Source organism: Labrus bergylta, chromosome 4, assembly GCF_963930695.1.
Source record: "Labrus bergylta chromosome 4, fLabBer1.1, whole genome shotgun sequence".
In the NCBI taxonomy this organism is placed as follows: Eukaryota; Metazoa; Chordata; class Actinopteri; order Labriformes; family Labridae; genus Labrus; species Labrus bergylta.
Window position 1 is genome coordinate 21,835,925 of NC_089198.1, and position 27,759 is coordinate 21,863,683.

Consider the following 27,759-nt stretch of genomic DNA (forward strand, 5'->3'; position numbering starts at 1 on the left):
ATATTATGACAACCTGTCTGCCAGCTCTCTACCAGAATCCAGCCTCTCAGGGGATTTGGATGCAGTTTGAAAACACTTGTGTCAAACTCATATCACGTCAAAATGAATTAACATTTTAGGCATCGGTGCACACAAAAGGACAAAACCTGAGGATACACAGCTAGATCAGCACCAGCTGCTAAGCTACAGCGCCTGAGTCTATCAAAGCCTTACAGTGCCTCATCGTTGCCTGTGTGATGCTGACAGCATGGAGTGAAACATCTCACTCTGCCCTGCCCTCTCTTAAGTGTCTACAACAGCAGAGTATATAAGTATTACTACCTGCATTATCAGATATTACTTAATGATCCTAAAAGCACAAATGCACTGCAGAGACTTTTATTTACCCCTCTTACTTTGATACAACTATACTCACACTAGCAAATAGAAAAGATCTTAGGACAGGTGCTAAGGACAGGGGAAATTAATTTGATGCCCCAAAACACATATGATGGGACACATTTTTATAACTGCCCCAACAGTGCAAGACTGGTCATCAAATTTAACCAAACTCATTTCGTATAATGAAATATAATCAGGGATTGGTATATTAGTTTTTCATGTCACTGTGTCTTTGTGTCTTTCTTGTGGGACACTTTTGATATTTTTTAGAGTAAAGAAAGCCAAAATTTGACTATAGACAATGAGTAGGTGAGACGTATGTTGCTACCAAGAAGCAACCTTGGGTGTAAAAAAATGAAGCCAATGCAGAAGAGCAAAATGCTGAATTTCATGGAGTGCTCACTTGAGGCTAGCGGCAGAGGCCCTGGAAATCACATTCACACCCATTCAAAAAAGCAATTTCTTATACCAGAAATGAATGTGTTAACAGTCTGGTTAAAAAAAAAAACCCATATTGGTCTGATTAGCTCATTAAGAGATAGAAAAGGACATTTAGTGTGCTGAATTTTCTGTCTCTTTTTCAGTCTTGTTGCGGTCGTGCACCTGAAACTTCATTTATTGTCGAGTGTGCTCCTTTTTTGCTGTTTCTGATTGGCTCATTCCCTATCGGCTTACAATGTACAGGGGATCCATTTTTTGATAACTCATCCGTTATGATTTCATGAAAATAAGCTTTATTCACAATAAGGACTGGAGCATGGCTGCCCTGATTGATGGACGGGTGCGATGTAGCGGTTGTAATGAGGCTTAAGAATCGTCGTTAGGTTGAATGAAAGTTGGGTTGAGACAGCATTTCCGGCATGGCAAACACCATCGACAGGCTTCCAAAGCCCCTTTCAGTAACCAATGAGTGACATCACTCAGGCTGTGTCCACTGTGATTTACAGTCTATGGTTGCTACAAAGGGGAGAGGAAGGACTTAAATGCGAAAAATAATGAACACTGATGATCACTTTCTTAGACAAATGTTCAATCAGAAGCACCAAATTTAATGCACAAATAAAGCATTATGCTGTTTCTATGAGTGTTTCTTAATTGAATTATGAAAGTGTATTTGGAGACAAAAATCAGAGTGTCTTGAACTTAAACACTTGAACTTTATTACTTAAATGCGATAAAGTTTTCTCATTAACGTCGAAGTTCCTCATATCACTGCAATTTGTTCCAAACTAATCAATATACTGTTGAGATCCAACTTTGTCTAAGGGGTTCGTATTAAATATGTATTGTTGTAAAAAAAGGGGAAAAAAAGCTGATAATGCAAGATGGGACTAGGGAAGCACTTTGTGCATTATACAGCAGTCTTTGCTTAACCACAATAAAAGCCTGCAAGGAAAGTGCATTAAGGTGTTTCCATACTGGATCCCGTGTGTCTGGTTTTGGATTTTACATCTCACTGCAGCAGACAAGTCAAATATTCAGGAAAATAACATTTTATGTTTTCTTTAAAAGACACGGTTAAGGGGGCAGATGCAGGACAAAGAAGCAAGAAAAAAATCTGAAATAACTACAGATCTGTAACACTCTAAAAGGCTTTATATAAAGGGCTTCTTAGTAGTGTCTTAATTATGCTTATAATACAAAATTGCCTTTCAGCATGTTCCCGAAGACAGCCTGTTAGTTTCATTGAAAAACTGACAAGTTTTTAGACATAATGACAATGATTTTTCCGCAATCTCTGACAGCTTTTCACAACATTGGTCCTCATCTTAAGTGCTCATGATATCATCTGACAGTCTGAAATTAAAATAAATATATAAACGGCTCTGACACTCGAGTATGGAAACAGCTTGTAATAGCTATTGAAAGTGTCCTTCAAGTTCTCAGTAACAGAATGATGAAAAGCATAATTACAGAGTAGAAAGATGGTAGAAGACAAGATACATGTGTCATTTTCAGCACTCACCCTCCATAGTCGCTCCACCCGGGACAACTTGCGTGTTTTCATCGTACATACAGAGTGTCAGCCTTGGAAACTGTGAGAGAAGAGTGATGTGAACGTGGAGAGAGATGCTTGAATAATGACCTATAGTCATAAGGAAGACACAGCAGCTCTCAGTGGGAATAATCCCACAGTCAGCATCTCATCACTAAATTCAACACATTAAGTTAAAGTGGATGCCCACGTGGGTGTGTGTGTCAAACTGAAACACTGTCCTGCTTCCTTAAGAGAAGACCACGATGATTAGGAGACCCACAGATGCCAACAGGAACCAGGTACTTCAGCTGTCTCTCAAGAGGAGGTCACATCAGGTCCCCGAGGGAGAATCAGAAAAGAACAGTGAGTCCTACAGTCGCTGATCGCCGACGCTAATCTCTGAAATACGACCCGTAGAAGAAAGCAAGGAGGAGGGATAAAGCTGAAGCCCTCGTGCCCTTCACAACAATCAGCACTGAACCACTTACCTGGGCCATTAGCTGGATCTTGCCATTCAGCAGAGATCAGCATTACACACCACACACAGTGCAGGGCTTCTTTATGGTGCTTTTTACCCAGGGTTTTTTTATCCTGTCTCCCCTCTACTTTACTCCGTGGAGCAATTTGATTTACAATTCAACCTCTCTGGAACGACGAGAGCTGCTGCTCTTACAGCTACAGGCTGACGCAGTCTCGAGGTCAGAGGGACAAAAGAGTGTGACCCAGTACAGCTCATACCTGTGACGTGTCACAGCACATATCCTACCTGTGCCTGGAAGGCAGCTGCTAGATTATTCTCCCATAAATGATTAAAAAGTAATAAAGGCAAAAAAAAAAAAAAAAAAAAGCTTTCTGTTAACTAAAAAAAAGTCACACACTTCTTGGCACACACTGGCATTACAGACATTGATATACAGTATACACACATTATTTTTCACTTCATGTAATGTGGATTAAAGTATTTCTATTATGAAACCAACTGATAATTGTTGAACGACTCTGCAGTTCCTATTGGATTGAAAGAGCGTTTTAGCATCTTTCAGCGCATTGTTTCAGTTCTAAAGCCCCCGACTGCACTTCCATTCAGTCTCTTCCATTCCATTCAATTTCCATCAAAATGGTTTCTTGTCACAGCACAAAGCTCTAAAAAAAAAACATTTAACTCATCCTGTACAGCACCAAGGTTCAGACAAACAAAGTTAACTGACAGCTGGTGAATACAACTTTTAGTTTAGCTAATAAAATAAGAATTTTCTCAAAGAGATGGTGGAGACCAAAAATAGAGCAAAGAAACAATTTAGGTCTAGGATTCGCCTGCTAGACAAAACACTGTTTGCTTCAAAATCCTTTTCATTTGGGGTAAGGCGTCTTCCTTCCAACAGTTACTACCCATATACATTTAATGAGGTGACAATGATATGAAAATGTGTAAAATAATTGATCAAAGCTATCTCCGTCCTCAAAAAACCCATTGTAAAAGGAAAACCATGTATCTGATAATTGTTCACATATAACAAGGGAAACATATGGGATTTCTGGAGGCTAAAATCATATAAAACGTTATTCAGAATCAGCTCTATTCAACAAATAACATCACTGAAGTAAAGGTAAAATATCCAGCTAACAGACAGTCAGACAGGCTGACAGAAAGACAGTCACAGCTTTCTCTGGGAAACTGATAAGGTGCGTTTGTCTCAACACATAATGTCAGAGCAGCGAGATGTCTTTCTAAACACATTCAGCAATAAAAGTCTCCTTATTCCCATGAAGCCACAGCCTATCTGGTGAGCGGAGGAACATCAATCACTGCATCTCGGCTTCCCTGTCTTTGGTGGGGTACGATGTGACAGGCTGCCAGCTCTAGGAGAGCAACTCACTCAATAGCGCTCTCCCCCTCCACTACACCAAACAATCATTATCAGCCCCATCTCTGTTCTGCTCCATGTGAGCTCCACCACACCGAACATCATCTCAGAAGTCAACGCTCTGCTCTCAGCTCAGGGAAAAGCAATCTTCTCTCCCCATCCCCTGAGCTCTGGGACTCCTGACTCCTGGCTTAGAGGAATAAATATTGACTGGAGATGAAGATGTAGGAAAAACTTTACAATAGAGAAAGTGCCTTGCAGGGGAAAAACTCGCCACAGGGATAATGACATGTTCCCGTACACAAGAAGTTTACAGATATGCACACTCACACAACACATTTCAGATGATTCTCCATGCTGGGTCCGACTCCAGCCTTCATGCTGAGGTTTCTCAAGACGAGTAACAAGCTACAAACTCACCTTCATTGCTGGAGGGACAAAACTTTTTTTCCTCCTGTTGCTCCTTGCAAGGCTAAAATAAACCAAAAGATGTGGGGAGGATGCAACATGAAAACCTCTCTCATGCGTTATTCATCAGAAGACTAAACCAGAGAGGAGGAACGCCCGCTATGTCCAGGCATCATCCCGAGAGTAAAGCTACCCTAAAGAACTTCTGCCATACAGACATTTTAAAGAATCACACAAACTACATTCAAAATGGCTGTTTTTTTTTTTAACATTACGATTTCTCCTCTTCATCCACGAAGAGTCAAATCTGTACGAGTTGAAAAGGAACTGTTGTCTGTCAAACTGCTCTGCTCTGTATACAAAGTGGGTTGGATTTAGGATAGTGACAGTTGTACTAGGACTTGAAGCTCTCCCTCAATTTAGCCAAACTTTGTAAATTTCTATGCAAGCCATAATACCAGGAGAGTTTCAAGTTTGGAGCTGGGGTACGGGTTCTAGAAAACGTACTCTCTTCTCTAAAACAACAACTGCAGCAACAGCATGCTAACTCTCAACCTAGCGAATGTTCATTATAGAAAACTTTAACTTCACAACAGCAACAATAACCTGGCTAAAGACACAAAACAACTTTACTGAAGCAACCTATGCTAACCCCTAACCTAGCTATCAGAAGTTAAATTAAACTTTAACTTTAGAACACAAAATTAACCTGGATAGAGACACAAAACTTTATCTTTACTGCAATTCCGTAACCCTCAATCTAGCTATCATAAGTTCAAAAAAACTTTAACTTTACAACAGTGGCATTACCCTAACTAAAGACATAAAACTTCAACTTTAGTACAACTGCACCTATGCTAACCTTAAACCTAGCTAACATAAGTTACATTAAACTTGAACTTCACAGCAACAACCGTAGCAACAGCATTCTAACCATTCTTAACTAATCTTTTGAAAAAGACTTCATAGACAGGATCTTATAAATGACATACACAATATTAACAATCTCTCTCTAGAGTCATAAAAATCAGCCTTAAAAAGAGCAGTTTGGTAATAAGTCTAGCAAAAGGCAGAAAAATTGGGGTTCAGTTTACGAATAAAATCGGAAAATTTGAGAGATTTTGCCATTGGTGGATTGTGTTTTCTGTGGATGGAAGCAGGCAGACTGTTTTTAAATGCTTCAAGGCCGTGTGTTCACTCAGCTAACCTACTGCAGGCTGTGGCTTCATCTTTAATTGAAAGTCAAGAGAGTGCTACCAAATATTATCATCAAACTCTACAAGCTTAGGAGCTCATAATGTGAAATAATTCATTTTAAATATTTGTGTATTATGATGTAATGTGATATTTTTTAAGCACCACTATCTGTCGGAACCAGTGAGGTTGATGGTGTTGCTGTAAAGACAAAAAATGATGAGCAAACCAGCTCATTCTCAGTCTCAAGGATGATTTGATATTTATGTACAGGCATTATATCAGGACAGGAATTTTAACACTTGTTAAAGATGAGTGAGAATGTTCTTCAGTGCAGTGACACTGCTGCGACAAATGTATGAAAGCTAGAGTCTCTTGTAGCTTCTTTTTTTATCCTTGAGGACTTACTGCACTGTCATCTGACCCAGATGACTTTGCAGCGCTGCCTTTCTTTTAAAACTGTATGTTTGCATGTGTGTTCCTACCAGATAAAGGATATCCATGTGGGTTCTCCCAGGTGTGTTGCTGTATCATGACGTGGTCGATAAGAGGGACTGCCTGTGTGACACTACAGATTACTGCCGCCTGGACTCAGGACTGAAACAGAGTTGGTGTGGAGGGCCCGGGAGAAACAGCAGCTCCGCTCTGCTGCTCTAATCCTTTCTGACAGAAACGATATTGGAGAAACATCCTTCACTTGCTGAAAATGTCGTCTTCATTTTTAATAACCTAGTTTGGATTCTTTTACTCATGTTGAGGAAAACAAAAAGCGTTACTGCATGGTAACCAAGATGGAAGTCTCACTTTTGCTGACAAGGGAAGGACTGAAATCCATCCTCTGTTTTGACTACACACTTCTTGACATACATTTGACATTTTCCTCCTTTCGATTCAAATTTTGCAATTACGCATTGCCAGCAATGATTCTTTGACTTTCTCTTCCAGGGAAAGGCCTCTGTTGCATCTATGCGAGGTGACTTTATAACCTTTCCAGTCCTAATGAGGGCTGACATTATGTTTCTCTTCTTGGATGTTGATGAGGCTCTCTTAGCGGTGGCAGCTGGTTGGTTATAGTGACAGAGGCTGTGAAGAAACCATGGTAACATGAGGTTTTGTTTGTTTGTTTTGGGGCACAAGGAGGATTTATGCCTTTATTGGCACTGATGGTGCATGGTGGAAAATCCTAAGTCTGTTTTCATCAGAGCAAAAGCCTGAGCTCACCTGCTGTACAGCATGTTGGTTTGTACTGTATACAGTTTGAATAGACTATTGCAGGGAAAAGCTGCAGGCCTCTGCCAGGCCTTAACAAAAATCATTGACTTATGTATAGGCCATGAGACTGCTGAATAAAACGCTGAAATTTCCACTTACAGTAAACTTAAAGTAGCGCTTTATCTGCAATACTCCCCCCCCCACCCCCTACAAAAAGTACATCTACTGATTATCAAGCATGCATTTAATAAAGCTAATCCTCAAAGAGAAACTCTGGAAAGAAAGCCAGAAGTTATAAATAAAAAAACACATACATGAACACAGGGAGAGGCAGAAAGTGGAACAATCTAGGTTGAAAGACAGATATATTTAGCACTCAGGCACATGAATTTAAGAAAAGGAAATCTATAAAGTGGAGTTTCATCCGTGGAGTGAACTGATAATCTAATTTGGAAAGCAGGGTGGGGATATAGTGTGACTTACATCAAGAAGAATAGAAAAATAATTGAAATCGAACAAAAGGGGTGTCATTTTTTTACGGCATGAATATTTAATCAGCTAAATTTTGCCTGCTCAGATTAGAGCTACAGTTAAAATGAAAATATCTGTGAAATGTTAGCAGCATATGAATTAAACTTTAATCAAAGTGTGTGCCTGGAGGCTAAATGAGAGAAGATGACGTGTTTGTCACATCTGCCACTAAAGACTGAAGCTCAGCATCAAGCAATCTGCAGGATCCTCGTCTCATCAGGGAGTAATAATGATTCCTTTATTCAAACACTGACTAATACTCACTGTCAGCTTGTGTAATAATACAGTAAATCATGGAGAGGAGGAGGAGGGAGAGCAAGCCTGCTGACATGATGTTGACAGGTCTGCAGGGGAGGAGGACGGGGGAGGGGCAGTGTGGCGAGAGATGATCGATCGCGTGTCTGCAGAGTGTTGAGGTGCTCAACAGGGATAGATTGACCTGCTGAGATGCCCTTTGGGAACAGAGGAGCATAAAAAAAAACACGGGTCAATATGGAAAAGTCTGTCAGCACTGAAGCAGGGTGGGGAGTTTTAGAAAGAAAGGGGTGAAAAAGCTACCATGCCTGTAATGATGGGCTTGTTGCATGGCACAAGAAGTGGACGCTCGATGTGCAATTGGAGAGCTGCGTCATAACGGGAGTCAGAGCCACCAGCGGGCACACAGCCTCACCCTCCACCTTTGCAGCCATGGCAACACAGTTGAGAGCTCCTGCTGAGGGGAGGAGCAATAACGTGGTTGCCTCGTGTGGCCTTTCCTACATGCTGCTTTGACAGAATTTTATCTGGTGTTCATGGTTTACCTTTTTTTTTACCCTTCTCTTAAGCTTGTTATCTGTGGCTTGATTTACATTGTGTGTAGCACTTTGTAACTTCTCTCTTACAATAAACATCATTGCGTTTTCAATCTAAATCTTAATTATTTAGTTTTTGAGATTCATGGTACTAGACCTTAAAGCTGCTAGAATCAATATTTCTGACTAAAAAAACAACCGTCTTTGTGTCACAGTATATTTCCACCAATACATTTGTCAGATAAAGTATGACCACAACATCTCAATTACAAACACGCCTGAAGCAATAACCGATAGCTGAGAGTTCAATTTTTTTTTTTTTTTAATTGCAGGGTTTAAAATTCAACTATTTACTCCAAAACGTTGGTATTTGGCTTTTGTAGCATTTCATTCCCAAGCAATAACCTTCAGTGTTGAAAAATGAAGCCAATGTGGGAATGCAGAAACCACTTGACAACAACGTTTTTGGTCTCTGTTGTTCATTTCTTTATTTTTATAAATATAAGGGGACAACGTTTTTATAGCTCATCTGTTTTAATAATAATAAGGTCAAGACTTTTCATAATTAGGCATAATAAGCGGCTGATTTAACTGACAGGGGGTGTGATTTAGCTGTTTGTCATAAGTTGAGGCTTCACTTTTAATTGTCAGCTTTGTTCATGTTAATCACCATTACTAACAAGATGATGAGCTACAGTAGATGACCTATGGGCCGGTTTCAGCAACCAAGATAGACATTCAGCCCGCCTCAGCTCCAACACTTTGCCCGCTTCTTGATAAGCTAGAAGTTGGTTGGAGTCAGCAAGTCCAATATGGCAACTACCATTGAGAAGCTTCTCAACGCCTCTTCTGAATCCAATAGGTGACGCCACTGAGACTACATCCATGTTTTATTTCCCCTCATTTCCCATCATCGTCTTACAATTTCCTCTGATTAAAGTATGAAATTGTCCCGGAACATAACTTTCTGTGTATGCTAGGGGGATCATGTCAGCGTTCTCAATGAGAGCAGCAGGTAACAAGTCAGTGGCAGCCTTCAGTTAGCAGTCGTCAGCTGAAGCTCACAGCGAGCCCGTCGCAGAGATAACGAGGAGAGCTTATCACATCTCTCTCCACTCTCTCTCCTTTATCTGGCTGCTCTCGTTGAGCTCCGTCTGGCTGATTTATCTGAGCTCCGGACCTCAAAGGAAGCACAGAGCTAAACTAAGACTTGGGAAGGGGGCCAAACTGTCTTACTCAGATGTGGAGTATCTCTAAGAAGAAGGCAGAGCTAAGAGCAAATGAGGACAGGCAGAGTGTGTGTGCTGATGTATGATTCATTCCCTTTCAGCTACGATTTCATAGCATCCAAAACAAGATAATAAAATAATGTGGAAGGGGGAATTTACCTCAGCTAAAGCAAATGAATTTAAAGGTGACAGCATGCAGGTGTAATGAAGCTTTTAAGGATTTATGACTGCATTTAACTAGATAAGAATATACCCTGAGACACAACGGTTGTGTGATAAAAACATCCCAGAAATCTCCAAAGCGAAATCAGAGGGCTTATTGCTCTTAGTGATCCTCCTCTCTGAGTGACCTTGATGTTCTAAAACTTCATCTCTGCAACCAGCCTGAGTCAATTCTAAGCAGAAAAAAACTACTCAAAGTTATATTACTTGCAAAAGGTTTATATACTGTTCTTTAAATCTCAAATCTGAAAGCCTGAGATTTATCAATAGTTTTGTTTTCTTATTATTAGACATTATCGCCTTAGAACTCTCAAACCAAATGAGCAAGAGATCTCTCAATATAGACCTTTTGATTAAGTTATAGAACTCAGTCTAGATATGTTTGTTTGATTCCTTTTGAGTTTTATTAACCCCTTTGTTAATAAAATGTCATATTGTTGATATTCCTATGTACACAATTGAAGTTATTGAAATCATAATGAAGTGCCCGTGATTCATACAGGGAGGGAGGAGGACTCGAGTGTGAGTAAAAAGATAAAGCCTATAAATGTGCTGGCTTATTATTGGCTGTCATATTTATTTATACGTCCATTTATTAAAATAAAACATTTGATCACATTTTTTGATCACAAATGCTGCATGGGAGGAGAACAAACTTCTATGTTGAAGCAAAAAAGAAGAAAAAGGAAGTCTGGAGTGCTAATAAGTTCAAACAAAGTATGGTGAAGGCGCTCTTTGGTGGGCAACACAAACATTCAAAAAGACAGAAAAACCCAAGGCATTCTTCTGAAAAAGTACAAAGCCATTATTAAATAGGCTATTTCATCATATATATGTAAGAAACAAGGTAAGTCATCAAAAAGCTGGGTAACAACAACCCACGCGTTGTTGTAACCCAGCGTGTGGGAGAAGAGCTTTGACTCATGACTATAATAATCATATTGTAACATTAATTCATACTTTCAATTACAGAATCACTATAAAAATTTACATTTGATCATATATTATACATTTCTACGGTCTAAAGATCAGATATTATTTCAAAGTTTAAACATATCAATGTACGCCTGATACCAGCCAGTAGATGAAAGGAGTGCACAGGTGTTTAGAGATCTAGCTTGAGGCAGGAAAATGTTATATGACACAATTATAATTAACAAAATATTTCGACCAATAAGGACAGGGACGGGTAATAACTTCTAAAACTCTAAGAACAATATCCTTTAGCAGAGCCTGTTCTGATCAACAGATCCAAAAGAGAGGAGTCCAAAAATAGGACTTCACTTTGAGATGAAGACGTCAAACTATTTTTAGCAGCCTCTTTAAGGATTGTTGTCCATAAATAGAAGAGTCAGACAGATACTGTCTTTGGCAGCTTTAGCGATTTTAAAAAAAAGGGAATGCAATTTAAAGGTCCCATATTATGTAAAATACACTTTGCTATGTTCTAACACTAATCTGTGTCCTTTCCCTGTCTACAAACCCAAAACTGATAAGTCCATCCTCTCCATCTTTTCCCATTGTGACATCACAAAGAGCAGTAACCCCTCCCCCAGATGAGTGACACTAGATGTTTGTTTTGCCTTCTGAGTCCGCCTTCCCACTGTAAACAATAGGGCATGGTACGTGAAAGCCTGAACCACATCCTCTTCTAAAAGGGCGTGGCCAGACATAGCTAATTTGCATTTAAAGCTACAGAAACAGCCTGTTTTGAGAAAAGCTGATATTATGGGGTTTAAAGGCATGATAAAATACAGGATCAGAATGGATATATAACAAGAAACTTCAGAGATGTTTTTTGGGGAGCTCTGAGACTTATTTAAAATGATTGAAAAAGGAGCTTCAAAGAAAACCTTTCCACTTATTTGCTGTTAAAACGTGCCATTCTCTTAAGTTGTATTTTTGCAGTTATCCGTTTCACTAATTGTATTGCAATCAATGTGCACAGATTTCTTCTTTCATCTGTTTTCATCGATTTCCTGCAACCCGTTTCCTCGTGTTGCATAATGGTCTTTGTGTGTTGAATAATCGAGCAAAATTAAACCTTAATCACAAAATGAAGTCAAACCATCTCAGGGAGAACTTCCAAAAGAAGATGTGAGCCCTCGGGTGTACAGTTCTAAGAAAACCTGCATGAATCATTTCTGGTTATGAATCTGTCCTCTGTGACCCCTGTACATTCACGTGTAAGCTTTCATTATCACCACGAGAGGCTACACTACAGAGAGGAATGTTTGCAATTCCTTTGCTGGTCTCTTTACATGAAGGAAATGTCAAAAGTTGTGTCTCTGGCTTCATTCTGCAGTGGAATATCACAAACTTCACCTTTAAACAAAACAACTATTAATTAAGATCTTGTGGGTTTCTTTTTGCAGAAAAGTCAAGTAAGGAGGGAGAGAACCATGGCTGGCATCTCCCTAGATGACTCCAAATCCACCACAAAATACTGATGCTTACACACAACCCACAAAGTAGCTATTAATCAATCCCATGGCGCCCGCACACACACACACGCAAACACATTATTAGAAACACACACAGGCACATTCTGCAAACAAAGATGCAATGCGTGCATTTTCTGGAGCTCAGGAGCTTAGAAGAATGCTGCAGTAAACACATTAAATTGTTGTTTAGAAAAAATCTAATTATTGTGATATTTTAAACCAGCTCTGTGAAAGAAAAAAAACAAAACAGCAGCCTCTGGAACAAAATAGTTTTTGAAGCAAGGTGATAACAGAGCAGGTAAAAAACTAGATATCCTAATAAATCTTTTGACGTTTTCAAATCAATTTTCGCTCTTTCTCTCTGCAAAGTAATGGAAACAACAATGAGGCGTTCAGAGTTTTACTGCAGAATGAGGTAGGGGCTCGAAATAGCACTTCTTGATTTGGTCTCCCCATCTCCTGGGGATAAAGGCAATTTCATGCTCTAGCACGGATCAGGTGGGCATTGGGACTAAAGGTGAGCTCAAGGTTAACAGAGCACAGCTAATAAATATGTTGGAAATCCAGAAGCACAATAAAGGCCCCTGGTCGCACTCTTAAATGCAATCCCAAGGTTTAATAGCTAAAAGAAAACATGAAATTACAGCATCCAAGCGTCTGAGAAAATAAAATCAAAGAGGGGGAAATGTGGTCAGATCTAAGAACTGTCCTGTTTCTGTGTCAAGACACAGTGTCATTGTTGACATGCTGAGCAGCGTCAGCCTGTTGCCAACCTTATCACTCGATTCCTGATGTGACAGACATCAATAATTCAGAGGAACATGGCAGCTATTTAAAGATAAAGAGGCCAGTCAAGTATAGTTTGGTTTGCTGTAGGTTTATCACAGAGTTATCTGCAAACAAGCAACACAGGCTTCAGGGAAGCAGGAAGTCTACAAGTATACAGGCTACAAACAACAGACTCATGCAATAGAGTTTGCTATTTTCTGTGGTTTTTAGGTTGGATATTCAATGTTATCTGTTTGTAAAGTCCTTGGAGAATGAAATGAAAATAAGAAAAAAAAAAATCCACCTTTACAAAGTAAGAAGATTGAAAAGGTTTGGAGAATAGAGCAGCGTGAGCAAATCAAAGCTTCTCCATCTCAAACTTTATCTGTGGTTGGTAACAATCGGTTAACCAAACCTTGTTCTGCTTTTTGCCATTTCAGCACCATGGACAGAACCAGAGGAGCTCACAGACAGAGAACTAGAGAGTCACATCAGACAGTAATGATTTTCACGCCATCTTCACCTTTTAGACACCTGTCAATGATGTGGAAAACCTTTATCCATCAAATTCACCACGTTGGATTTTATATTTGACAAAAGGGACCGGCTGTGTCTTGGGTGAGTCAAGAAAAACATTTCAGTCCGAGCAAACACATTTTTTTTTTAAATCAAGCAAAAGTGCAGCTGCTGTATGAAACGAAAGATTTGTTTAACTTTTCTATATCACCCTCTAGATGTGAAACCAAAAAAAAAAAAAAAAAGCACCATCATCTTCAGGCCTATGTCTTTGTATGTACAGAATATGTATTCATGTTTGTCTTGATGAATGGGAACAAGTTAAACTACACATGTGGAGGTTTCTCCTTAAGGGGATTACGTTAAGGGCAAATAAAGTATTAATCTTACATCTTCGTCCTCCTTCGCGCATTTTTTGCGGTACTGCACGTGAGGTCTTCCATCCCCGACCTGCTGAGGACTCTTCGCTGCGTTTTCCTCGTCTGCAACCTGTCCGCCGAGAAGGTGGCTGGCCTCAGGTGGGTGTGGGAACGAATTGGTGGTATTGATCTTCCCGGTGAATCTCTGATACAGCGAAGCCATAATACAGGTCCAGTCCAAATAACAAGAACTTACAGCATGTCAGAGACGCTCACGGGTCTCGCCTGATTCCGTGTTTTTTTTCTCTTCCGGGGGGGGGGGCAGATGTATTGGTTTTCTGTGCGCTTTCAGACGAACCGATAGCTGGCAGCCACCTCCGGGATGGAGTAAAAAAAAAAAAAAAAGGATAAGAAAAGAATCAGCTGTTTAACAGGCGTCTATGGATAGTAGATGTAAAGCTGGGTATTTGGCAGCCACGTTCTTTCAGCTTTGTCCGCGCTCACAGCAGACTGGTGGGCTGAAGGTGTCAATAGTTGCTCTCATCTGTATTCAAACCACGCTGTCTCCCCTCTCTTCTGTTGCCTCCTTACGGCGAGATGGCACGAGGACGCTCTGACTCTCCGATCAGATATCCCGTCCCCACCGGACTCCGACCGATCGTCCACAAAATAAAAGAGCAGGCGACAGTGTTCCGACACTTAGGGCTTTTTATTGGATGACTGTCCTCGCGCATGGAGAGTATGAAGGACGCAGGCAGCTCGGCGGTTCTCTCACCAGACGCGCTCTGCATGAGAAGTGACCAGCACTGAGAGCAGCTTTACTGTAGCTGATAGTCTGACTGGAAGCTGTTTTACGCACAAGCACTGCACATACACACACTGAAATAATATCCATTTAAGATCTATTATTAAAGAGTCATATTCATTGATGATTTCATGAACGGGGTCACTAAATTTACCTCCAAAATGATTGGATGTGGTCCCAGGACGGAGCTCGGGTGCCTCTCTGTGGCGCATTGGATAAGGGCAGGCTGAACAAACACCTCTAAGGAGATCTATGTCAGGTGTTGACAAATATTCTGGATTTGGTAGAAAATTCAGCTTGAACAAATAAATTAAATATTGCAAAAACAAATTCACATTCTTTATTTTTTCCTAAAAGAAGAAATATATATATGGCCACATGTCGAGAAGTCTTAAAAATGAACAAGGACCCCCCCATCATCATCTTAAACTCTTTTTTAATATTTCTCTTAATATCCCATCTGACAGTAATAATTCACACCCTGAAAGTGTCTCTCCCTCTCTTTAATTTATTCAATCCCACCCCATCAAACATTTGCACTCAGTCCACATCGACAAGTGTTATTTAGCTCATCTGCACTACATTGAGAACAATTTCATGCTTGAAATGCTCACAGAGGCCAAAGCAACACATGGCTTTTGGGAAATGCAGAATATTGGCTTATATACGGTGGAGGTGATGGGGAAGAGCTCTTGAGTCAAAGTGTTCAAATCTTCTTCCCTTCCCGTCATGAATGCCCCGGCCGACCACCCCTCTGACTCTCTCTGTGACAGCTCAAACTACAGCTCCACCCGGGCCGAGCTGCATGGCTTGGAAATAGGTCATCTTCAAAGCAGCACTAAAGCCAGGCTCACAACAGTGCTGAATGTTTTGCATCTTCCATTGAGTCAAATCAAGCACATTTTGTTATCGTTTGCAAGGAGTACTCAAGGCTGACTGACTCCAAATGAATATATTCTACATTCGCCTTTGAACAAAGAGCAACTTTCAATTAATTTCTTTTTATGGTGACTCATCTCCAGCTCTGATAAAAGTGCTGCAGGCTGGTTGATTCATGGCTTGAATTATGAATGTAACCTCTTTAATAGGAGCTGTATCAGGAGTACAGAATATTGATTTGAAAAAGGATTGGACATCCATTCAAAAAACAACAATGACATAGGACATTACTGCCTGTGCCTAATTAAACTTTCCTTCCCTTTTCTCTTCTCTTCTGAATCAATTTTCCTTTGACTTGAATCATGATTCATAAATCAACAGCTTGTTTTTGGTGCTCTTAGATGCATTTTAATTGCTGTACAGAGATTTATGTGTTGGGCTTCCTCTTACACACTGGCTCGCCTAGGTCCCTGTCATCATTTGTTTCTGCAGTTCATAAATGCCTTTCCAGGGTTTGCACACAGGGGAAATAGGTCCGAGCCATTTGACATTTGTCCCGGCCTTCTCTGATAGATGTCTTCCAATCTCCCTCACCTTGTTGGGGAGCTATTGTGAAGCGGCTGGCTGCTCTAACACTCCCCTCAGGACTGTGCAGAGGGGGAGCCTGGGCTCAGCTTGAGCCTCCCTATCGCCTCCTCGCAGATACAGCCGCTGACTGGAGGCGACTCCTCTCTCACACATCACTGCAGTCGAGCTCTGCGTTTTGGGAGGGAAGCATTTGGAGAGGCTTGTAATAAAGGCTATAATGATGCTGATAGCTGCAGCATACCTAATATTTCTGCGGATAGCTAATGTGGCTGTTGGAGGCGGTTTTGAGATACTTCAGGTGTGATGTGTGACAATGTCAAGTTTGTAACAGATGTATTCTCATCTGAATGACTGAATGGCTTCCTGACATTACTTTTGGATCCAGTGAATACACAAAAGTAACCACAGAATTTACCAGCAAATGATGAGTAATTGTGTGTAACGAAAACTCATTTAACTTTTTAAGTCCATCTTCCTAAATACTAGTGCTTGGATGCTCCACTTAAAGCTGGAACACTGCAGGAATGTTGCAGGTAAAATAAAATAAAAACTGTTAAATTCCAGACTGAACTGGAACCTTGAAACCTTTTAAACACACACAGTAAGCGTTCAACAAACTGTAGTCCAGCATGGCAAATAAATATTGTAAAGTGGTATATAAACAATGAATTAGACTCTCTGTTGCGTCTTTTTCTATTTTAGCTTCATGAAACCTGTTTAACGTATAGTGTTTGAGGTTTGTGAGAAGAAGCAAACTTAACTGTCATATTATGTTATGGACTCGCTGTATGCACATGTTAATGCGTTTGCAATAACTGTAGCACCACCACAGGCTGACTTGTTTTGTCAAGCATCCTGTGCAACTAAACTGAAAGACACAAATTAATTGGGTGGAAGAGCAGGCAGATCAATCAGTCAATGAGTGGTGGGAGCGCAGTAATATCTCATTTCCCCTGAACATCGCTCAGCTGAATAAGAAAATTACTGAGCCTCTCTACATGCATGTAATAGAATGGATTTACTTAAACCTCACTATAATCACATCATTTTGCACCATTTTCCATTTAGCATTAGCAGAACTCTAATGATTTCCCTCGATGCTGAGCTGAGCCGACTGCAGCATTAAGTTATTTTAACATCCCTCTGCCTGTACTGGATTACATGCCTGTTCTGATCTGGACTGGACACATTACAGGGAATTTTTTCTTCATTCACAATGATTTAAATGAATCGTTTGCTTTGATTCTGGTGACCCCTGTGGACAAAGCTGCTTCTCTTATCTCTTCGGTGATATAGTCCTGTACATTGTGTAAGTTGTGTTTTCTGGCCACCAAATCGTCTCCTGCATTTTTTATCAGTCATATCTCTGACTGTGAATCTCTGCTGTGCAAAATGTAAACAAAGGCTGTTTCTGCAGCATAGTATAAATCACTTGGTCTGACACCTACCCAGCTGCAGTGGTTACAAAGAATACAAATTATCAAAAAGAAATAATCAGTCTTGTTGCTTATGATCTTGTTTGCTATTGTAGGTCACAAAGAGTCATCTTCAATCTTTTCATCAACCAGCTGAAATCTCCTTATACGAACAAATTTGTATCACAACATCAAATCTGTCCATTTGATTTCAAACTATATAGCGAAAGGGAAAAGATGTTAGACAAAGATACTGTACACAGTAAAAGGAACAGGTGCATTTTCAAATAACAGCTATCCAGCTGTTATTTGAAAAAGAAGAAGAAAAAGAAAGGCTCTTATAAACATCTCAAGGTGGCAGGGCAACATTTTAAAACACTTTGCAGCGCACACATTTCCACATCTCTCTGAGTTCTAACTGAGACACATCTGAACTCACAGACAGTATATTTTGTGTGACATACTATTTACAAGGTTATGATCTCTAATGTTGTAGAAATATTTCTATAATGATATTTAGAAATCACAGATAAAAAGATGTTACTTGGCCCTCCAGAACATTTTTCATTTTCTGTAGTTTCACAGAAATCCAGTGAAAGCGGTCTGTAAGTACAAAGACACATCGCAAACAAGGACTGATAATACTTATTCGAGACCTTTTGAGTGTTGGTAATTTGAAAGTGTAAACAATTCTAGGCTAATAAACATGTCGTACAACCGTAGCCCACAGCTTACTATATGACTCATGGCTACCCTATACTCCCCTTTTGGACCCTAAAATTATGGGAACTCTGGTAACGAGACTTGCAGTAATAACAGAAGTAAAAGAAGAAACAGTAAAAGAACAGTGTCTTCCCCCGGGCTGTCACTCAGTGTCAGACCTGTCTGACTTGTGGAATAACCCTGGAACCTCATGTAAATTAACCCACCTGTAACACAATTACATTTGTTTTTATTACCATGTTACTTCAGCATCTTTTGCACTACTTTAGTCTTGTACATATTAGTCTTTGCTTATTTTGTGTTTATTTTTGTGTTTATTGATGAAATCGTATACCTTTGTACAAAGAGAGCACAGTTCTCCAAAGTTAAATTCTTTGTATGTGCAAGCATACCTGTGCCAATAAAGCTGATTCTGATTCTGAATAAACAGTAAAAAGAACTTGTTTATCGCACTACAAATGTCTATTTTAATAAAGGTCTAACATTTTTAGTTTGAATGCACTCACTTTGGCTTACTTATTTAATTAACCAGAATGAATGTAATCTCAATAGAACAGAAGTCAGGGTGAAGAAAGTTACGCATGTTTGTGTGTGTGTGTGTCATTTGACTCTTCTCATCAGGATCCCAGTATTATATTGAACATGTCTGGATATTGACATTGAACATTACCATGGCAGAAACTAGGAGTGAACTGATTATTTGGGAACGATATTCAGCATTTTGCCGATTATGTGTATCCCTATTTTATTTTACAGATCGCTGAAAAAATGAATTAAATAAAAAGTGTGCTACTTTAAACAAAGTCTTGTGTTGCAGAAGATTTACATTTATACTGTTAATGAATATTGGCTCCAAATATCGGTCATCAGTCTCATGAATTGGTATTGGCCCTGAAAAACCAATATCTGTCTAACCCTAGCAGAAACATATTGGCCTTCAGTGTTAATGAAAATGTTATTATGCTGCACTGAAGGCCAACGTCTACAAGACTGAACAGAGGGATAGATTCCTTATCCCTGAATCATACTCTTTCACTATACATTTCAACACTTTGCTCATTTTAGGCCATGTCAAAACTTTAAATTCCATTATAAAAACTAAATTACAAATGTGGCCCCTTGCTCCAAAAAGGGAATCCTTCACAAAACACTGAAGTGGTCTCTGAATTATGTACACTTCATATTCACCTGGTTACATAAGCAGTACAAATATAGTCTGAGTCTGGTGTAGATTACAAAATCCATGCATAAATTTAAGAAAATCCCAAACATATTTAAATTATGGTAAATATTCTAGTAAGTGCTCATTTCTGACTTCTCCTAAGCGCATTTCTCACTGAGCCGTGTGTAAAATTCAACTTTGTTAACTGAGAGCATGTTGCTCTGTCGGAGCTGGCATATCATTATCCTCCTCAGAGAATAAGTGCTGAGTCTTCCACTACATTACGGATGAAGGGAAAAAGCTGTGTAGCGAGCACAAATTGAAATGGTAGCAGATAAGTTGGGAAGGAAATGGAGTTTAATGCTGGCTGATGTGGTGGAAGAGACTGTGGCCACGTCTGAGGAGGGGAGCTGCAGGCAACAGTTCAAGAGGATGAGGAGGAGGAGGAGGAGGAGGAGTAAGAGGAAGGGGGAGAGAGATAGGGGTAAAGAAACAAGACAACAGAGTGTGTCACTAAGAATTTATTGTCACATGTGTGTTTGTGTGTGTGTGTGTGTGTGTGTGTGGAAAGTGTGTGCAGCAGGGTAAGGGTTGAAAAAGGGCTGCAATAATGTTAGGAAGGAGAATTTACCGAAATCACCTTATCTTGCTCATGGGTGCATGATTTTTTTAGTGTTACAAAATGTGCCAAAACACCTCTAAGGATCTTTATTTTTTTATACCCCTCAATATAAATCAGCATTTCTACGACCATATCAACCAGTGAGAAATTGTCAAATTATCTGTGTTTGCTGATCTAAAGCTAGAGCCTCAGCAGAGCTATTTATTTATCTATGTGTTTATATGTAGGTATGTTGCTTGAAACAACAAAGACCAACACACTATAAAACAAGAAGCACTGATAACAACGATGTCTGAAAACAAGACAGACATCTAATCCTCTAACTGCCCGAGAACAACAAAAGTTCTCCCAAACTTCTGCTCCTAATTAATCCTTCCTGAAGTCCATTTGCATGCCAGCATGAGAGCAGCATTAAGTCAGTGTTTAGAGGAATGCAGAGAAAACCGCTGACCTCAAAGCCATTGGAGTCATTTTATGAACAGTGAAAAAACAGCGTTCAAATTCAGAACAAGAAATGTAAGCAAATCATTGAAAAAATCCAAATCTCCCACACATCAATACAAACATACTTGTATCCAACTTTCCCCTACGATGGCTGGCTCCCACAGAAGTCAATAGGAGGCAACGAAGAATAACAATGAGGCACTCAAAATTCTCCACAGCATGTGTAGAAAAGTCAGCCGTTCTCCAGGAGTCAGCTCTCAGCTCTTGAAATTAAAGCAGGAATGTCCATCAGGATCCTCAGAGGGGTCGTCGGGACCCGCCGCTCCCTTCCTTTCCTGCCTGCCTGCCTGTGCACTTTCTATCAAAAGCAGCCAGCAGCCTCTTCTGCCAGGAGCAAACGAATTACCCATAAACACACACATTCTCCCAAAGCCTGCCGTGCATGCTAACACACACACACACACACACTTACCCTTCTGAAAGGAGTGCTGCTGGTGTCTATCTTCAGCTGGGTGGCTATCAGGACAGACATGCTGAAAAGTGCCACTCGCCTTGTTCTCACACCTATGCGCTGTGAAGTTGGGGCTGCTGGAGGTATCTGAGAAGTCCCCCCCTATACCCACCCTCTTCTCCTCCTTCCCCCCTCCCTCCCCTAAAGCTAAGGGAGAGGATGACCCAGGGGTCCAGGATCCCCAACCAGATCTCCTCCCTCTTTTCTCGCAGGTGAATCAATCACACGGACACTGGCGGGGGGGGGTCAAGGAGGTGGGATAGGAGGAGGAGAGGAAGGTACGTCTCCTTATTCTCCTTCCCAGACTCCGTCACACTCACCCAAAAACTCTCTAAAGACTTCTCTGCAAAGGTGGAGAGTTGAAAGGTGGTATGTAAATTAGCCACACTAACACTAGTATGGAGAGACAATAAACACAAATTGTTTCTCAACACATCAGTGCTTATACTGCCTGCTAGGCATTTTCCCTCCGTGTGTGTGTGTGTGTGTGTGTGTGTGTGTGTGTGTGTGTGTGTCTGTGTGTTTTTCCAATCTGAGTGTGTGCACATATTACCAAGAAATGGATCAATTCAGTCGTCTTTGCAGCAGGGTTGTGATGAAGCGCGAGTGATATTTATGCTGCCTGTCCTCCACCTCATAAAACGCAACCCCACCACCGTCACACACACACATGCACATACACACACACACACTAACAGGACAGAAGCCTGGCACAAGCCACGCTGCTTTATTTATGTAGTGTTTGTACCTCGTGCATTGAAACCCAGGGCTGAGACAGAGTAGTCCGCTTATTCAATCAAAAGCACAGAGAAGCAAAGACTCATGGGAGGAGAAGGAATGAAACTGATTTCAAAAGAGAAGAAGAAGAAGAAGAAGTCATATTTCTCAATGAAAACCCAAACTGTCATCTCCTTTTCTTAATCGAATCTGCTCAAGTAGATTTGACAAAAGCTGGAGGCCAGAAATCCTTGAAAAAGCATAACCCCCCCCCCACACACACACACACACTCACACACACTCACACACACACACACCCTTAAATAAAATAGTGAGAGCTCAGAGACACAACACCACACACAGTCAATCCCTGGTCAGATATGGACTCAGGGGTTGAATCATGACTCGTATTGATGCTGTCTTCTAGTGTTTTTTCCTGTTTGTGAGACCAGAATCCCGAGGCACAGTGAACATCGAAGACGTACGCGGTGCAAGGTCATTAAAGAGAAAATCAGGTTGCTGAAGCCTCAAGTTTTACACTTCACAGCAATGTAATTTAACATTCATGAGAGAAATGTGCACTATTTTAATATGACCTTGCCAATTATTCATCAGTAAAGAGAATAAAAGTTAGGAAGCCTATGTTCTTATTTCACGGACAGCGGTGTGTTTTATACCCTGTGGCAGGAACTAGTTTGAAGTTTCACGGCGCTTCATAAATACTCAGATTTAAAGTCAGCAGAGTCTCTCTTTGACCGTGACTCATGGACCCGTTTAGAGCCGGAGTCTTCCCCCTGCAGTTTATCTCCAATGACTGCCAGGCTCTGGCTCATATTTAACATGTGTGATTTGTGCAGGGAGGACAAACCTACTATGGCAGTAGTAGAAGATAAAGAGCTGCAATTTGTTATAGGTGGAGATCTTAAGCATGGAGAATAAGACTGTATCATTTTAAATGAAAAGCACAGGAACAAAAGAGAAAAGCCAGAGGTTTTTTCATGTTAAGAAGACTCGACATCGCGGAGGGAAACAAGCTAAAGTTCATATTTGCATGCACACCGTGGGAGATAGCGTTTCATCTGAGAAAATAATTGCTCTGGTGACTGTACCACTGAATAATAATATCCTTTCAGTTAACACACGACATGGTGGTTGTAGCTATAGCTGTAGTTGTTAACAAGCTGATTCCGTGCCGTGACATTTCCCCAGCGTCCTTTAAACGGGCCCCTGATTGGTCTTTCTCCACGGTAAAATTTTTTGGCACAATTACAGCCATGACATACACTCGTGTGATTGTGAACATGGCTGGCACACAGTAAGTCACTTTGATTGCAATTAGAGGGAAAGGTCGGGCTGTTATCGCTGTAAAGCACAGAGGTGATGGGAGTTTTTTTTTTATCATACTGACAGAAGATTAACAATGTGCAGCTTGATCTTCTTTAGATGTATACTTTGACAACACAGCACCGCTTACATTCAATTACTAATTTCTTCTATCTGTCTTTCTGCTGATTTTACAAAATTTGAGCCCCAATTAAAACATTTTCAAAGCTACTGTCAAGAACAAAAACCTTATATATAGTCTCTCAAATGAATCTGTTGCAATGACAGTGTTCATTTTGCTCCTTTTAAATCACACATATCAACTTGTTCAGGGCAAATGCCTTAGCACATATGGCTCTGCGGATCCAGAGAGAAGGCTGGATTTATTGTCAGATCCTGGAGGGATAATGAAATCATCACTTAAGGTCTTGGCATCTCTACCTTACTGGTGTCCACACTCACTGAATTGAATTGATAAATCATAAACTGATCAATAAATAAGGCTGGTAAATAAGAAACAGCTCGACTAGCAATGCAAGATGCAAATCACATCGAGGAACTTGTTCTTGGTAACAGCAATTTTTTAACGCTGCTACAAAGATAAGGCTTTTCTCATTTCTAGAACTAAGGTCTGAACCAATTGTCTTTTTCTAAGAAGACGTAGCCACCATAATGTCAATGTTAAGAACTACCATTTTGAAACTAGTCAACTGAAATTAGATATTTGGGCTAAATTTCAATTACACTTGTCGCTTCCCACAATAATGAAAACAAGATAATTGAGATTAAACAATTATAGTGCTGTAGCGTTTGTTTTGTCCACAGGTTTTGACATGTGTGTTAAATATTTCAAAGTGTTTGTTGTTATATTTTGGCCTCAAGAGTTCATCACCACTACCACAATGCATAATTGTTGTTTTTTTAATTTATCATATATTATTTTTCAAATATTTTTATTTTTGTGTAATGCTTGTTTTTAGTGTTCAGAATGTTAAAGTGTTAAGAGTGTTTTAGTTCGATAAATCAGTGTGATGTAGAATTGATGTTTAATAATGTTTAATAATCGTGATCTCGATATCAATCAAAATAATCACAATTTGGACAAAATCGAGCAGCCCAAGCTTTTACCATCTTGGGTTTATTGGGAACTTAAGTGAAGAAGAGCCCGAGACTTGTCTCTCATAGTATAGCCACGCCCCCTGACATCACCTGCCCGCTTCTCAATTTAACTGTAAATGGAACATGAATTTATGAAAGAACAAGTGCTGGATTGAAAAGGTGTCGTGATTAAGCAATGACCTAATTAGGAAGCGGTATAGTGAGGTAATATATAAAGTATAAAGTGGCATTATTTTCTGTCAAGGGCTTCTGTAAAATATATCTTCGCCTTGCTAACAGTACAATAACCTAAGAAAAGGAATGCAGCTCTACAGCACTTCTGGAAACCAAGAGGCTACATCATATTCTTATTAACAGTCTATGGTCTCAACTTAAACATACAAAGTATGTATGGGCACAAGTGTTTTTCCTCCATGTGCGTTATTGCAAATAAGTTTTCTATATTTGCTAGACAACTTGATGTCCAAATGATGCATTCTAATGTGTATGACCTCATCGTCACCTTCAGCACACCAAAGCACCTGGCTAGTCGACTCAAAGGCCCAGAGCATGGTCCACCTGTGCTCCTCCCTGTGGATCCAACAGATTCATACTTCTATACTTGGTATGCTCCTCATTGCAGCTCCTCTTGGAGCTCGAGGAAGGGCAGCGGTGCAAAGGTATGAATAAAAAATAAAAAACACAACAAATGTTTGTCAGAATCGAAAAGAGAAACAGAAAAACGGGCATATCAAACTGTGATGTGTTTTTATCAGCATGGAACCAGCAGCTTCACCACCGGACAGAGCATTATCAGGTCATCTGTCATAGGTGACAGCGACAGATGAACCCAGCGCCCCAGGGAGCCATGCAGGACCACGATTGTGTCCAGAGAAAGAGACTTCACAGTGGCCATGAGCAGCAAAAATCTGGACAGCCGAGGGAAACATGGTTCTCATCTACAGCCCACCTTTCCCTGGAGAGCCAAACCCTCACAACAGCACTAAGTGTGGAGAAAAGACTGCTGCTGAGTGGTGTTGTCCCTGTCCCTAGTCGTTTCTACGTCTCCAGATTTCATTTCATTGAACAAAGTGCTATTGTTCGCCACTGCATTATCACCCTCAATACAGCCATTGGATAAAATAAACAGATGCTATCAAAATCAGTGCATAGGACGAGCGTGTATCAGGAAAATGAAATGTGTTTTGGTAATGGCTCATAGTGGCTGTGGGCAGCAATACAAACATTTTAAGGAGGCAATTCAAAGTGCAATGGTTCAATGCAGAAACACAGAAGGCTCACACACTAGATGAATACAGACTCCTTCTGAAAGGCATCTCATCCGTATATATTCCTGCTGCATACAAATTGTGTCTGTGGAAGTTTGTCTGTACAATTCCACCCCCAGGGAACCTTAACATTCAGCTCAGGATGCCAATAAATCCTTGACACAGACTTTCAAATAGCTCTGATGCAGGTTTCGCTCCAAACTCACCTGATCAAACAGATTAAAGTTATGATCGTGTTCCCTGACAACCTATTAAATGTACTGGAATAACAACACAAACGTAGGCCCCACAGACACATTTATATAGAACATTTTAACATCCTTGTGTGTGTGTGTGTGTCCCAACACTTGAGAAATTTAACTCGATTTTCTTCTCTTCAGAAATTGAAGCACTAACTGTGGAGGATATAGAAGTTGATTTTCTGGTTAAGTGGGTACAATCGTGATCCAATCTTAATATCCTAGAATGATGCAGACCCATCTGACAATGTAAAATGAGGGATCTACTTGAGCACTGAATATAAACATTGAATAAAAAGTTGTTGAAGGATTTATTCGAACAATGCGTTCAGTGCCCTGAAACACACAAGAAACCGCTCCATACAGCAGCCTAGTTTACATGCAGCATTTCTGGATGTTTGGGATTTGTGTTTCCTCCTGGGAAGCATTTCATTACGAGCATAATCACCACTGAAAACATCAAAAACACTTCACCAGCAGCAGCAGCAGCAGCAGCAGCTTACAAACTGACAACAAACATGGCAAAAAAGCTTAATGCCTTAATCAGCTGCATAATGTGATGATGCTTTCAAAGGCCACTAAATGACATAGTTGGAATGTTTTGCATGGAAATCATAGGCAATTTAGTACAGGAATATTACATGTTAATTTCTGGTAAGACTGACAGAGTGCATCTACAAACATGTGCTTTACTGAATAGTGTTATTGCAGATAACATGGGACAATAGATTAAATGGGGTTAAAAGTCTGAAACAAAATAACTGCAGAGATTGGCCCATACTGATGTTGAACCGATGCATCAGTGTATCCCTAGTTTTTTTTTCAGTAGTGACATTCAATTTTAATATCCTAACAAGTTGTAATGTCTGTGATTTCTTTAAAAAACAAACTTAATATATTTATCAGATTAAAGACAAAAAGACAAAATTGGGAAGACAAGAAAACAAAAAACATGACTCTCCGTGCATTAATTTTCAGTGGGTAAAAGCTCTCACATAAAAAAAAGGATCATTACATTCAATACAGGCGTAACGAGTTTAAGAGAAGACATATCGGTATTTTCTCCCAATTTCCTCTATCCTCTGAGAGAGGGGTGGGTTAGCTCAGATATCCACCGCTGGACATAATGATTTCTTTTCTATGCAAATTGACCACGGATTATGTTGGAATTTAATAGGCTGTGCCTGGGAGTCTTTCAAGAGTCAAACTTTGGTCACAAAAACTTCCGTCCTCGCGGCTTTATGGGCTTGCATGGCATCGAGCAGTAAGTGTCAGCAGAAATGTGGAATGTATGGAAGTATCACTTCTGATTGTAACTGTGAAAGGGACACACCGGAGGCTTGTAGAGCTGAAGTCATGACAGATAAAACTGTCGAGATGTAACTGGAAAAGCTGGGCGAGGAGATTTGATGGTGAGTCAGTGTGTGTGACTTTGTGCCTCCAGCAGAGGGCAAACAAGCTCCAGACTGCGATTAGGAGAGTGGGTCTATGAACATATGGTAGATAAGTTGATCCCCATAGAAAGCAGCCACACATCTATGCTTGATAACACAGTTTTTAAAACAACAAAAACAAAGCAGGCCGATTTCTGACGGTTAAATTGATTGAAATTAATAAAAGGAATTAAGTAATTAAGCAGTGAAAACATTTAACTTTCCACAGCCTGTTTACTTGTTCTCAGGGTTTTTTGAATATTATGTTCAAGACATCTTGTATCTTAAACTAAAAAAATATTATATCTAAAAACTGAGTCTGTGTCTGTGTTACTAAGGACTCAATCAGATCACAGAAACACCTAAAAATAGCTTTCTACATGCAGCTTGTGCCCTCTAGAGGCACACTTATCTGCCACAATTACAATATTTCAAAGCTCCTCCTCAGAGTCCCACATACAGGGAATCAGATTCATGTGTCAATATAGTTGTGTCCCTTATTGAAAAACCACAATCGATGCATTTCCCTGTGAGATTCAAGTTAACTTTGGATCTGATGTGTGAGCGATGCTCGGAAACGGCAGAGTGGGAGTGCTATTATTGGGGCATTACT

General features: G+C 40.2%; 1 protein-coding gene across 5 annotated transcripts in view; it reads right to left on the reverse strand.

The window, feature by feature from the left end:
- The window catches only part of LOC109985844 (dipeptidyl aminopeptidase-like protein 6), a 70,291-nt gene that overhangs the window by 41,524 nt on the left and 1,008 nt on the right, over positions 1-27,759 (reverse strand). Inside the window, exon 1 of one of the 5 annotated variants that reach the window (XM_065954077.1) lies at positions 21,009-21,083. The exons of 2 other annotated variants lie outside the window; for them this stretch is intronic. In XM_065954077.1, coding sequence (XP_065810149.1) covers positions 21,009-21,068 — 60 coding nt within the window. In that variant the 5' untranslated portion in view covers positions 21,069-21,083. Of the gene's footprint in view, positions 1-2,347; positions 2,405-13,929; positions 14,672-21,008; positions 21,084-27,759 lie in introns of those variants that run through there. 2 more of the 5 variants (XM_065954076.1, XM_065954080.1) reach the window with 2 other exon arrangements.